At 47.0% G+C, this 11,646-nt stretch overlaps 1 protein-coding gene across 1 annotated transcript in view; it reads left to right on the top strand.

Moving 5' to 3' along the window:
* Positions 1-1,475: 1,475 nt before the first annotated feature.
* LOC112103169 (dnaJ homolog subfamily C member 15) overlaps positions 1,476-11,646 on the top strand; it is a 53,819-nt gene continuing 43,648 nt past the window's right edge. Inside the window, exon 1 of the mRNA XM_026647346.2 lies at positions 1,476-1,624. Within this exon, the coding sequence (XP_026503131.1) occupies positions 1,523-1,624 (102 nt within the window). The 5' untranslated portion in view covers positions 1,476-1,522. The remainder of the gene's footprint in view (positions 1,625-11,646) is intronic.

Genomic DNA, 11,646 nt, shown 5'->3' with positions numbered 1-11,646 from the left:
ATTTGGCCTTTCTCTCCTGATCTCTTTACTTTCAGTGTTCTCTCTCCCCTCTCTGTTCCAGTTTCTACCTACCATTATCTCTCATCCCTTCATTTCTTCCTCTTGATCCTCCTTCCCCTCAATTGTCTTGGGATTTGGGAGAGTGAGCAGCTCATGTTGTGGGAGTGAATTACAGGGAATTTGAGTGTCACCTTCCAAATACAGGTTAATTGCCATCCAGGACACAAACTGCAAAATCCTCCCTGGCCTAAGGAAGGAATTACACCAAACCCTTAAAATCCACTGAGGGAGTCTTCCTGTCCTCATCCACCACAAATTAGTGAGGAGTCAGATAAAGGGTCTGGTAAAGAGAAGACAAACAGTTCCTAGATTTGTGCACATGGGAACAAGGTGTTCTCACTGGGGGGCCTTTGGCTCACGAATTTGCTTTCTGCTCTGGTGTGACATACCCTGAACCTGTTGACCTTCAGGGTGCAACGAGAGGCCTATCTAGGGGTGAAAGTAACTTAAAGGACTTACCCCGGTACTCCGGAGTCCTGCGCAGGGGGCGTGGCCTCAACCAGAAGATTTAAAGGCCCCGGGGCTCCGGCTGTGGCTGGGTGCCCCGGGGCCTTTAAATCACCCCTGGAGCTCCCACTGCTACCAGAGCGGAGCTCAGGGCCCTTTAAATCACCATGGGAGCCCTGCCACTGCTACCCCAAGGCTCCGGCAGTGGGGCTCGGGTGGCACTTTAAAGGGCCTGGGCTCCCCACAGGTGCTGGAGCCCTGGGCCCTTTAAATCCCTGCCCGAGCCCTGGCACTGCTACCCCGGGGCTCCGGCAGCGGGGCTTGGGCGCCGCTTTAAGGGGCCCAGGAATCCGGCACAGCGTACTGGCTCTTGTACCGGCTTACTTTCACCTCTGGGCCTATCCCTTCTTTTGGGGATTGAGGGGTGGACAGGTAGAAAGGTGATGTAATTTATCATGTGGGCATGGGAGTCTTAGTGGTGAGAACACTTCACGATGAGCCATGTGTATTATTTTACATTTTTTAAAACATAACGATGTGAAAGGCACATTTTAAGATTGGGGGGGCAGGGAGACTCTGTGGGGCCAACCAGCTTGGAAGCGGGCAATAGCTGACTCTGGAAGGCACTAAATGCTCCGGGGGCTGTGTTCACAGGCCCTGACTACACTAGCAGCCTCCTTCTGTCCCCACCCCAGCCCAGTGACAGGGTCAGAGTGTGTCCTATGAATGCCCCCTTTGGATGCCCTCCTGCCCCCAGGGACTGGACTAAGTTTAACCCTTTCGGGCACCCCAGCCCCGCCTGGCTGCCTCACGCGCACACTCCACCCCTCTGACTCAGGCGGGGAGGTGCTTGCACAGGCGGCTGACGCTCGCACTTGGCCCCGCCCCTCACAGGAAGGGCGAGTGGGGGAGGAGCTGGCACGGCGCGAATCGCACTTGTTTAGTGCTCTCCGCCCTCGGAGCTCGCTTGTCCCTAGCGGGGCCCCGTACGGCGCCCTCATTCTTTCGGCCTGTCATGGAAGGTGCCGGGGCCCCCTCGGAGACCCTGCGCTACGTTGAGTACGCAAGGGTCCTCGGCGGCGGCCGGCAGGGCGAGCCCGACATGGACAGGGGGCTGGTAAGTGTGGGGCAGGGAGCCCGCGTCTGTCGCGCTCCTTCCCCTCCCCCAGCCACTAGGCTGGCGGTTACCGCTCCGCGCCCCCACCCCGCGCCCTCAGTCCGGCCCTTCCATGCTCCGCCGCCCGAGTGGGACTCGCCGCGCGAAGTCACGCGCGCCGCAGCCGTTAGGGATAAATCCTTGGCGCTGGCTGGAAAATTCCGGGGGGCAAAGGAGCCTGCCTGGTTCCCGGTGCCCGGCGCTGGGCACTGCGGGAAATCACGCTCGTGCGTGGCGGGGAACGCCGGCGTCAGGGGGTGGGAAGGAAAATACACCTGAGAGGGTAAATGGGTTAGTGAGTAGTGTCACTCTAGCACGTGTTCTGTGCCACCACTGCTAACACGCTACAGCTCCACCGGTGGGAGCCAAATTGGGAGCCCTGCCCTAGCTGTCTGCTACCGCCAAGATTTTAAGCTCCATGTTGATTAAGACCTCAGTGCTGACCTGGTGCTTAAAAGGGGTGACTTGACTTGATTATAGTCTGTGAGTATCTACAAATATTTAATAATAGCTGTTCAGTCTAGCAGAAAGTAACACGATCCAACAGCAGGAAGTTGAAGCAAAACAACTTCAGATTAGAAATAAGGGGTAATTTTTTTTAACAGTGAGTGATAATTAACCATTGGACCAGTTTATCAAGCATCATGGTGGATTCTCCATCACTGACAATTTTTAAATCAAGATCGGATATTTGTGTAAAAGATCTGCTGTAGAAATTATTTAGGGGAAGTTCTATGGCCTGTGTTATACAGGAGATCAGACTAGATGATCACGATGGTCCCTTCTGGCCTTGGAATCTAGGAAAAAAAGCTTGTTTCAACAGTATGGGGCCTGTGTACACAGGAGTTTCCCCCTAGTAGAGACATGGCCTAGGATTATTTTATTTGCATACCATAAAAGGCATTATCTGTAAAATTCTCATCTGATGTTTTAGTTTTATTACTTTAATTCTAAATTTAAATTATTTTCTGAGCTCTGAGAGTTACACTTAGGAAATTTAATTCTCATCAGACAGAGAGCCCATGAAGCACTGGGTAAATTGGGGAGTAAATGGCGGTAAAATGCCTGCTGAATTTTAGGTAATACAGTCTAGTGAAAAGATTTTGTACCCTTATCTTGTGTCTGTTTATGTGCGTTTTGGTGATCAGTTCATGGAACAGTGAAAAATAAAATTGAAGCAACTACATGGATCAGTTATTAAAACATTGGCCACAGTTGTCATTACTGAAAGTAAACATGCTTCTAGTGCAATGGGGAAACTTTCACCACTTAAAATATGCCCTGTGATATGTTTTGCTCGTGTCATTATTTGTGTTGCTGTAGCGCAAAGAATTTTTCTACTCTGAAGGGACACTATCAATTTTTTAAAAATCACTTCTGTATGAATTTTTCATCCACTGTTGTTACAAGTTAAGATTACTATAATTTTAGAGCTCCCCCCACCCCCAACCTCTTCATTTCTTCAGTAGATTCATTTTGTGTGCTTTTGACAGCACTTCATGTATAGTTAGGTTCACTGTTTTCTGTGTAGTCTCTCTTAGGGTTTTATAACACTGCCATCCATCATTGTAGTAGCTGAGTGCCTTCCACGTAAAGTGAATAGCAATAGTAAAACTCCTAGTGGACTTGGTAGTCTCTGGTTCTTCCCCCCTTTCTGGAGAGGGGAGACCAAACTCCACTTCAGGTATTGTGTGTTGTGCTTGTGTTGGTTGTTTCATTGTGTGTGGGTTTTTTTTGGGGGGGGGGGGGAGGATGATGTTAATGTCTTTCTTGCTATGGTAAAACAAAGAGGCAAGTTTTGCAGTATTTTCTAGAGAGGGTCAGACTCAGGATTCACCTAATCCCCTTTAGAAGTTCATTCCATAGAGTCTATGCCAGAGGTCGGCAACCTCTGGTACACAGCTCGCCAGGGTAAGCATCCTGGTGGGCCGGACCAGTTTGTTTACCTGCCGCGTCAGCAGGTTCGGCCGATCGCGGCTCCCACTGGCCACGGTTCGCCGTCCCAGGCCAATGGGGGCGGCGGGAAGCCGCGGCCAGCACATCCCTCGCCCGCGCCGCTTCCCACAGCCCCCATTGGCCTGAGACAGCGAACCGCGACCAGTGGGAGCCGCGATCGGCCAAACCTGCCGACGCGGCAGGTAAACAAACTGGCCTGGCCCAAGCCGCGTGCCAGAGGTTGCTGACCCCTGGCATAGACGGTTCCCCTCAGCTGAGGATCCCTTTGTTCCCAGCTCTCATGTGATTCATCCTGGGTTTTGTGATCTGCATTGTCCTTGCACTGCTGTCAGAGTGGTTCATAGATAGAAATTCAGTTAATGTAGCTGGGACTGATGCATTAATTGCTTTGACGATTAGCATCAGAGCCTTAAAGTGGCATCTGAAACTGAGTAGGTGCGAGTGTAGGGATTTGAATTCAGGCCTTACGTGCTCATGGTGATCTAGAACCTGGAGAAAGCGGGCAGCCATGTTTTGTACTATTTGAAGCCAATCCATTGTCTTCACATTCAGCCATAGGTGCTGAAACTAGGAGTGCTGGGGGTGCTGCTGTAGCTCCTGTCTTGAAATAGTAATAACCAAAATACATGGTTTCAGTCTTCAGTATCCACACTATAAAAATTGTTCCAGTATCACTGCATTTTGCTCCAGTGAATGGCAGTATTCCAGCCTAGAGCTGAAAAATGAATGGATCACTGTGGCCAGGTCCTTGTTGGAAAGGAAGGGTGGAAGTTTCCTAGAGTGCTGGAGGTGAAAGAAGGCATTTTTATTCACTGATGCTACCTGATCATCCAAGCTTAGTGAGAAGTCAGATTTTAGAAGGTGGCTTTGCAGTGATTCAATGAATAGGGGTTGCATGCCTTCAATGGATGGTGTCAACTGTATCTCAGCTAGTTCTTCAAAAAGTTTCATCGTTTTCAGTCTTGCTTGGCATTGGTTTGAATCAACTACACTTAATCCAAGAGCTGATGTTCTGTAGGCTTTGTGATATCTTAGTGAGGATGGTTGCATCAGTGGTGAAAAATCTTGTAGCTGAGTGTCATCAATAGGGCCCAAATTCACAGTCCATTTTGATCAATTTCACGGCCAGGGGATTTTAAAATTAGTCATTTTCTGTTTACATCTGAAATTTCACAGTGTTGTAACCCTGGGAGTCCAAACCCAAAAGGTGGTCAGGGTCGGGGGTAGGCTGGGTCACAAGGTTATTGTAGGGGTGTAGTGGGATTGCCACCCTTACTTCTGCCCTCCTGCCTTCAGAGCTGGGCAGCTAGCTCTAAAGCCAGTGCCACCAGCACAGAAGTGTGGGTCATCAGATCTGGGGGCTGGGTTACCATATGTCTGATTTTCCTGACAGTCTCCCGCCCCAGTGTTTGGAGGGGAGACAGCTGGAGATGCAGCCTCACCATGTGGGGGGTTGACTGCTGCAGCCAGGGGAGGTTCCTGGAGGTATGTCTGACCCGTCCTGAGAGCAGCCCCTGCCAGGGAAGAGAAAGTCTTGTCCCACCTCATCCCCAGCTGGGACTAACAGCTGGAGCCCTGCACAGGGTAGGAGCCCCTGACTGAACACCAGATTTCATGGAGAAAATCAGATTCATGGTTCATGAGGCATTTTTCACAGCCATGAATTTGGTAGGGCTCTAGTCATCAGCATATTATTGGCAGCTGAGCCGACAGTATGTCACTATTTCTCCCAGTGGTTTTGAATATATTGAAAAGCAGACAGGGGTGATCTGAATCTCTCTGGGATTCAGCAGGTGAGGACCTATGGAGAGAAGGAGTAACACTGCTCTACAGCCAAAATGCTTCTGAAATAAATGTAGTCAAACTTTACTAATTCTGGGTCACTGAGAACGAAAATGATGCTTAAAATTGTTGATTGGCTCTAGTTTTCAAGATATGCTATTGGGTCAGTATATACGACCCTTGACTTGGGAATGGCGGAGGATAAGTGAGTTATAAAGGGAAGGGATCTCAATTTAAACCAGAAATGACTAAAATACATCTTTGACTGGATCTATGAATAAATCTATGACTGGGTTTGGACAGTACTTGCTTTTTAAGCAAAACAATGAATGATGCAATCTGAAGCTGGTATTGCGTCATACATGATATGAATTGCATCATGTTATTCCTAGAAGTCATGGGTGATGCAATCATAACGAAGCTTACATCACTCTGCTGAACAAATTGCCCTATATCAGCTCTAGAAATCATACAGTGTCATGCTGTCTTATTTGTCAGTGTTTGATTTTGCAAAGGGACACGTTTCTGTTTAGCCAAAGTGATCAGAGATGCCTCGTACTTGTGTGAACAGTGCAGATAACTTCTGCTATGTTTGTGGTGAAGTGGCTTTTGCATCACAAAAGCGCAGTATAACCACTATGGTTAAGAAAGCCTATCACCTTTATTTTGGCTGCAAAATTGGAGATCAGGACAAGAGGTTGGCCCCACACATATGCTGCAACACTTGTGCAACAAATCTTCGCCAGTGGTTGAACAGGAAAAGGAAATCTATGCCTTTTGCAGTACCAATGATTTGGAGAGAGCCAACAGATCATACCAGCAATTGTGACTTCTGCATGGTGCCTCCAGTTGGGAAAGGTGTGTCAAAGAAGAAAAAGTGGACTGTGCATTATCCAAACATTTCATCAACTATACGCCCAGTACCCCACGGAGAAGGACTGCCGGTTCCTGATGCACCAGAATCATTCTCACTTGAGTCAGACGAGGAAGAGGATGAAACTTCTGGTCCTGAACCATCAATGTCACAGGACCCACATTTTCTCCCATCCTCCTCCTCTGAACCACACCTCATAACACAAGGTGACCTGAATGACCTTGTCAGGGATTTGGAACTACCCAAGAGTAAGGCAGAGCTGTTGGGCTCCAGACTACAGCAGTGGAATCTCCTGGCAGGTGATGTTAGGGTTTCCATGTTCCGTGACCGTCAAAAGGATCTTGTCCCATTCTTCTTCATGGAAGGTGATCTTGTAGCCTGCAACAACATCGATGGTGTGATGGCAGCCCTCAACATCGTTCACGATCCAGATGAGTGGAGACTGTTCATTGATTCGTCGAAGATGAGTCTTAAAGCTGTTTTACTGCATAATGGCAATGTTTTGCCATCAATTCCAGTTGGTCATGCAGTCCATATGAAGGAAACCTATGACAACACGAAACAACTTTTGAGGTGCATAAACTATGACCAACATCAGTGGCAGCTTTGTGGTGATTTGAAGGTTGTTGCTCTCTTGCTTGGTCTGCAGACTGGAGACACAAAGTACTGCTGTTTTCTCTGCGAATGGGATAGTCGTGCAAGAGATTCCCACTACATCAAGAAAGATTGGCCACTCCGACAGTCATTGGAGCCTGGGAGGAAAAGTGTTCAGCATCCACCACTGGTTAAATCAAGGAAGATTTTGTTCCCACCCTTACACATCAAGCTGGGTCTGATGAAGAACTTTGTCAAGGCCATTGACAAAACACAAGCAGCTTTCAAGTACCTCCGTGGAAAATTTCCAAGGTTAAGTGAAGCTAAGATAAAGGAAGGTGTCTTTGTTGGTCCTCAGATTCGTGAACTTCTTCGAGATGATGCATTTGACCATGCACTGCGTGGCAAGGAAAAGACAGCATGGAAAGCCTTCCAGTTAGTGGCAATAAATTTTCTTGGTAACAACAAGGCAGACAACTACAAGTTGTTGGTGGAAAACCTCCTCAAGGCATACAAAAGCCTTGGTTGCAACATGTCGCTAAAGATACATTTTTTGCACTCTCATCTAGATTTTTTTCCACCGAACTGCGGAGCAGTGAGCAACGAGCACGGCGAGCGATTTCACCAGGACATTGCAACAATGGAGAAACACTATCAGGGCAAATGGAGCCCATCAGTGCTTGCAGACTATTGCTGGACAGTGACAAGAGATGCTCCATTTAATGAATACAAGAGACAAGCCAAGAAGCGCCGAGTAGACACTGAATAGGACTAAACTATGTACAGAATAGTTTTTTGCCTTTTGTTTCATAATAAATTTTATTTATATAACCCTTTTGCTGATTTTTAAAGTGTTACATAAACAGGACAGGTGAAATATTATCATGTAAAGCAACCATAAACACATGAAAAGACTTAGGTTTACAATTTATGATTAAAACTCTACTATCTACACAATATACATAGACATAAAATGTAAAAACTTAAATATCTTAGAAACAGTAGCCAATCAGTTGTTTTAATTGTCATATTTGAATTCAGCACATCAAAATACATAATAAATAGCACATTTTATCTTTAAAGCAGACGACTTCTCAAAAATTGTAGACCAGTGTAATTAGACATCACTATTCTGAGGTCTGTTGGAGAGGAATGATTCAAGTGACTGTAGTGCTGTACCATCTACTCTGTTATGCCAGTTAGGCAGGTTAGCATCTTGTGGTCTGGTGTGTAGCAGAGAAACCCAGCAATATGAACATGGGCATTGTGCCTGTGTACGTACCATGTCCATCTTTTAGGGCCACTAGGACTGTCTCTGTGCCCTAGCTTGAATCTGACTGAAGCATCCAGGATGCTGGCCATCACATTATGTAGGAGCTTGATGGTTACTACTTTCTGAATTATTTTGTCTAGGAATGGGATTTTGGAGACAGGATGAGGTCTCCAGGGTTGAGTGATGACTTCTTGAGGATTGAGCTAGTTATTCATTTTTCAAAGAGTTTGACTGATACTGCTCTCTAAAAGAGGTATTAACAGAATATGTTGGTCAGCTTCCCCTGTTTCAGCATGAAAGACGCACCCAAATGTGTGAGAGAGATGTTTCTAAAAATAGGAAAATGTGGTTGTAGAATTACAGAAATTGGCATGGGCCTTGCCAGATGGGGTACCTGAAACTACTTCTCTTTCACTTTTTGAAACTGATTAGATTTCAAGTTTATTTCTTTTACAGTTAATTAAAAATCAAACTAAGGGACATGCCTAAGTCAACTTTGATTTCAAAGGGACTACTTACATATTTTAAAGTTAAGCACATGCTTAAGTACCTTGCTGAACTGGGTCCTAAGCCAGTATCAATAGCCAAATCTTATCAGTTCTGATGGGCTAGATAAGTGCTTTCTCTTTCCCTGTCCTTTGCGATAGACTTTAGCTACTTAAAGGCCTGAAAAACAGTAACACAAGAAGTCCACAGAAGTGAGGGAGGGAGAGGGGAAGTCTGTGAGTGTGTGTGTGTGTGTAGGGGTAGTGTGTGAGAGAGACGGTGTGTGTGTTGGGGGAATATGTGAGTGGTAGTGTATGTTGGGGGACGTATGTATGTCCGGGGAGTGTGTGTGAGAGAGAGAGAGAGTGTGTGTCGGGTGACTTTGTGTGTTAGCATGCTGTCTCTTTAAGCAGAGCACTCACCAGCCTGAACACTTGTTCAGATAGTAGTAGGCACCAGCCACTCCTGAGCCAAAGGCTGGTGCAAAGACAGGCACCCACCCCTGCTCAGTGTAGACCAGGTTCACCGGCGGGAGGGACGGGGACACCCAAACATTAGCCCTCTGCCCCCCGGCTCTGTGCAGCAGATCAGGAGGCTTCTGAGGCTCCCAATCCAGAGCAGCTTGACTCTCTTTAAGTGTGGCTGCACATAGCTCTGCGTGGTCCTAGTGCTGGGGAGAGCAGGATGCCACGTTAATATTTTGATTCCATGATTCCGTCCATGTTCTTACTAATGTGAATTTCATAGTGCCCTACTCATAGGATTCAAAGCTCCATGCTTTGACTCTTCTGTGTAAACTGATATGTCCTAAAAAATTAATGTAGAGACTGGTTTTACATTAGTATCAGGTGGTTCTGTTAGTACAGGGCCATTGTTATTCCTACACAATAGTCCTGCAATAAAACTTTACATGTGGCTGGAAATTCGATATAGTCGATTTTTTTACTTTTTCTTTCCTCTAATCCTCTCACTGAATGGAGCATCACAGAATTATGGATTACAGAAATTTTACATTTATAGATATTTCTTCAGTTGTTCTCCATGTCCACTGAGGGGAGGACAAGAAGCAATCTGGCTTAATATGCATCAAGGGACATTTAGGTTAGATATTAGGAAAAACTTTCTAATTACAAGGATAGTTAAGTACTGGAATAGGTTACCAACGGAGGATGTGGAATTCCTGTCAATGGAGATTTAGAAGAACATGTTTGAGAAACATCTGTCACCATAAGTGCCGATGCGGTGGGTGCTCCAGGGCTGGACCACCCACGGGGAAAAAAAACAGTGGGTGCTCAGCACTCACTAGGAGCCCTGTGGGTCAGTGCCTGCCCCTTCCCTGCCCAGGGCCTCCTGCCTGCTGGAGGCCCACCAATTAGTGCCTCCCAGTGCCTCCCGCCCACCATGGATCAGCTGTTCTGCGGTGTGTAGGAGGGGATGGGGGGAGATGGAGGAGCGAGGACAGGAAGAAGTGGGGAGGGGCATAAAGAGGTGGGGGGTGTAGCCACAGGTAGACCTGGGCGGGCCATGGGCTACCTATTTAGCATCCAACAAGGCCCACCCTAATCGAGGCCGAAGCCCCTTGAATCCACAGGCTGGAACTCCCGACCCTGGCTTGGTGTCTGTTGGCCTGGCTGCGTCCCTCTCCTGCTGGTGCTGCACACTGCTGCCTCAGTCTCTGGCCCCCGCGCCTGGAGTGTGCCTTGTTGGGGTGGGTTTGGGCAGGGCTAGCGCTGAGGCCGGAGACTGGGGCAGCAGCGCACGGCGCCGGCAGGAAAGGGAAGTGGCTGGTCGGGCAGACGGACACCGAGCCAGGGTTGGGAGGGGCAGGTGGATGGAGCTCAAGCCCTGGTGGGCCCCTCCCCCCTACCCTATGGGCGCACCCCACAGTCTGTGTGCCCCTGGCAGTCTCATCTTCGGGTGCCTGCTGAGTGCTAAGGGCCAGCTGGAGGGGGTGGGGGGAAATAGGTGCCCCTTCCCTGCTACCACCCCCCCACCCTTGCCCGCCCACCCAGTTTTCTTGTCCGAGCTATGCTGGGGCTTGGTAGAGGCTTGGAGCAAGGGGTGGAGTGAGGGCTGGGCAACCCCCGGCAACTCAGTAAGTCGGCGCCTGTGTCTCTCACATCTGGTCTAGGTATAGTTGTCTCTGCCTCAGCGCAGTGAGATGAACTTCACTAGATGACCTCTTGAGCTCCCTTCCAGCCCTTTGTTTCTGTGATTCGTTACTGCTGTTAATGCAACACAGTAGATTGAGAATTTGTGGAGAGAGGAATTAAATCATTGCATCTTTTTGTTGTGTTATAGAATAAAAGCTGTTGAATAATACATCTTTAAAGGGTCATGAGTTGGCCTCTGTACACTTGCAATATATGAAGTTGTTTGAATTGATATAATGGAAATAACATTTATTTGGGGGGTAAACACTTTTTCATCCTTTATTTATTACCTAGCAGTGTGTTCTGTCATCTCTGAAGCAGCCTTTCTAATCTCTCTTCTGCTCTGCATTTCTTTAAAAAAAAAAAAAAAAAAAAAAAAAAAAAATCCAGCCTTTGCTGATTCAGCAACACTTTCCTTGCTGTTCTCTGAATTCAAAAAGCTTTGTTATTGTACATTGAACTAAATAGTAAGAATAAAAATACTGAGATCAGCACAATAGGATATATCAATGATTAACCCAGGAGAGCTGATGCACTAAAAAAGAAAGAAGTGTTTGTGGGTCAGCTGCTTTTCTCTTCTGTTCCATTACAGCTTCATACATCTTTGACATTAATTTGTTACTTGGCTGTTAAGGGAATACTTTAAATGTAGCTACATCTAAAGCCTATATTTTACAAATTCCTTAACAGTACACTTTTCAAAATGTAAACCTTAAGTAAGCATGCTGTTGAAAGTTAATGACCCTTTATTCATACAGTTTCTACTATGCTGCATGTATAACTTATTTTCAAGCAATGAGAGGAAAAAATAGTTTGGTGGTACTAGTCTCATATAACATAAATCTCTTTGTCCCCTTGAGAGTGC

Source organism: Terrapene carolina, unplaced genomic scaffold (assembly GCF_002925995.2).
Source record: "Terrapene carolina triunguis isolate 2854851 unplaced genomic scaffold, T_m_triunguis-2.0 Scaffold17, whole genome shotgun sequence".
Classification (NCBI taxonomy): domain Eukaryota; kingdom Metazoa; phylum Chordata; order Testudines; family Emydidae; genus Terrapene; species Terrapene triunguis.
Note: the sequence above shows the minus strand (reverse complement) of the source record. Positions and strands in the feature narration are given on the sequence as shown.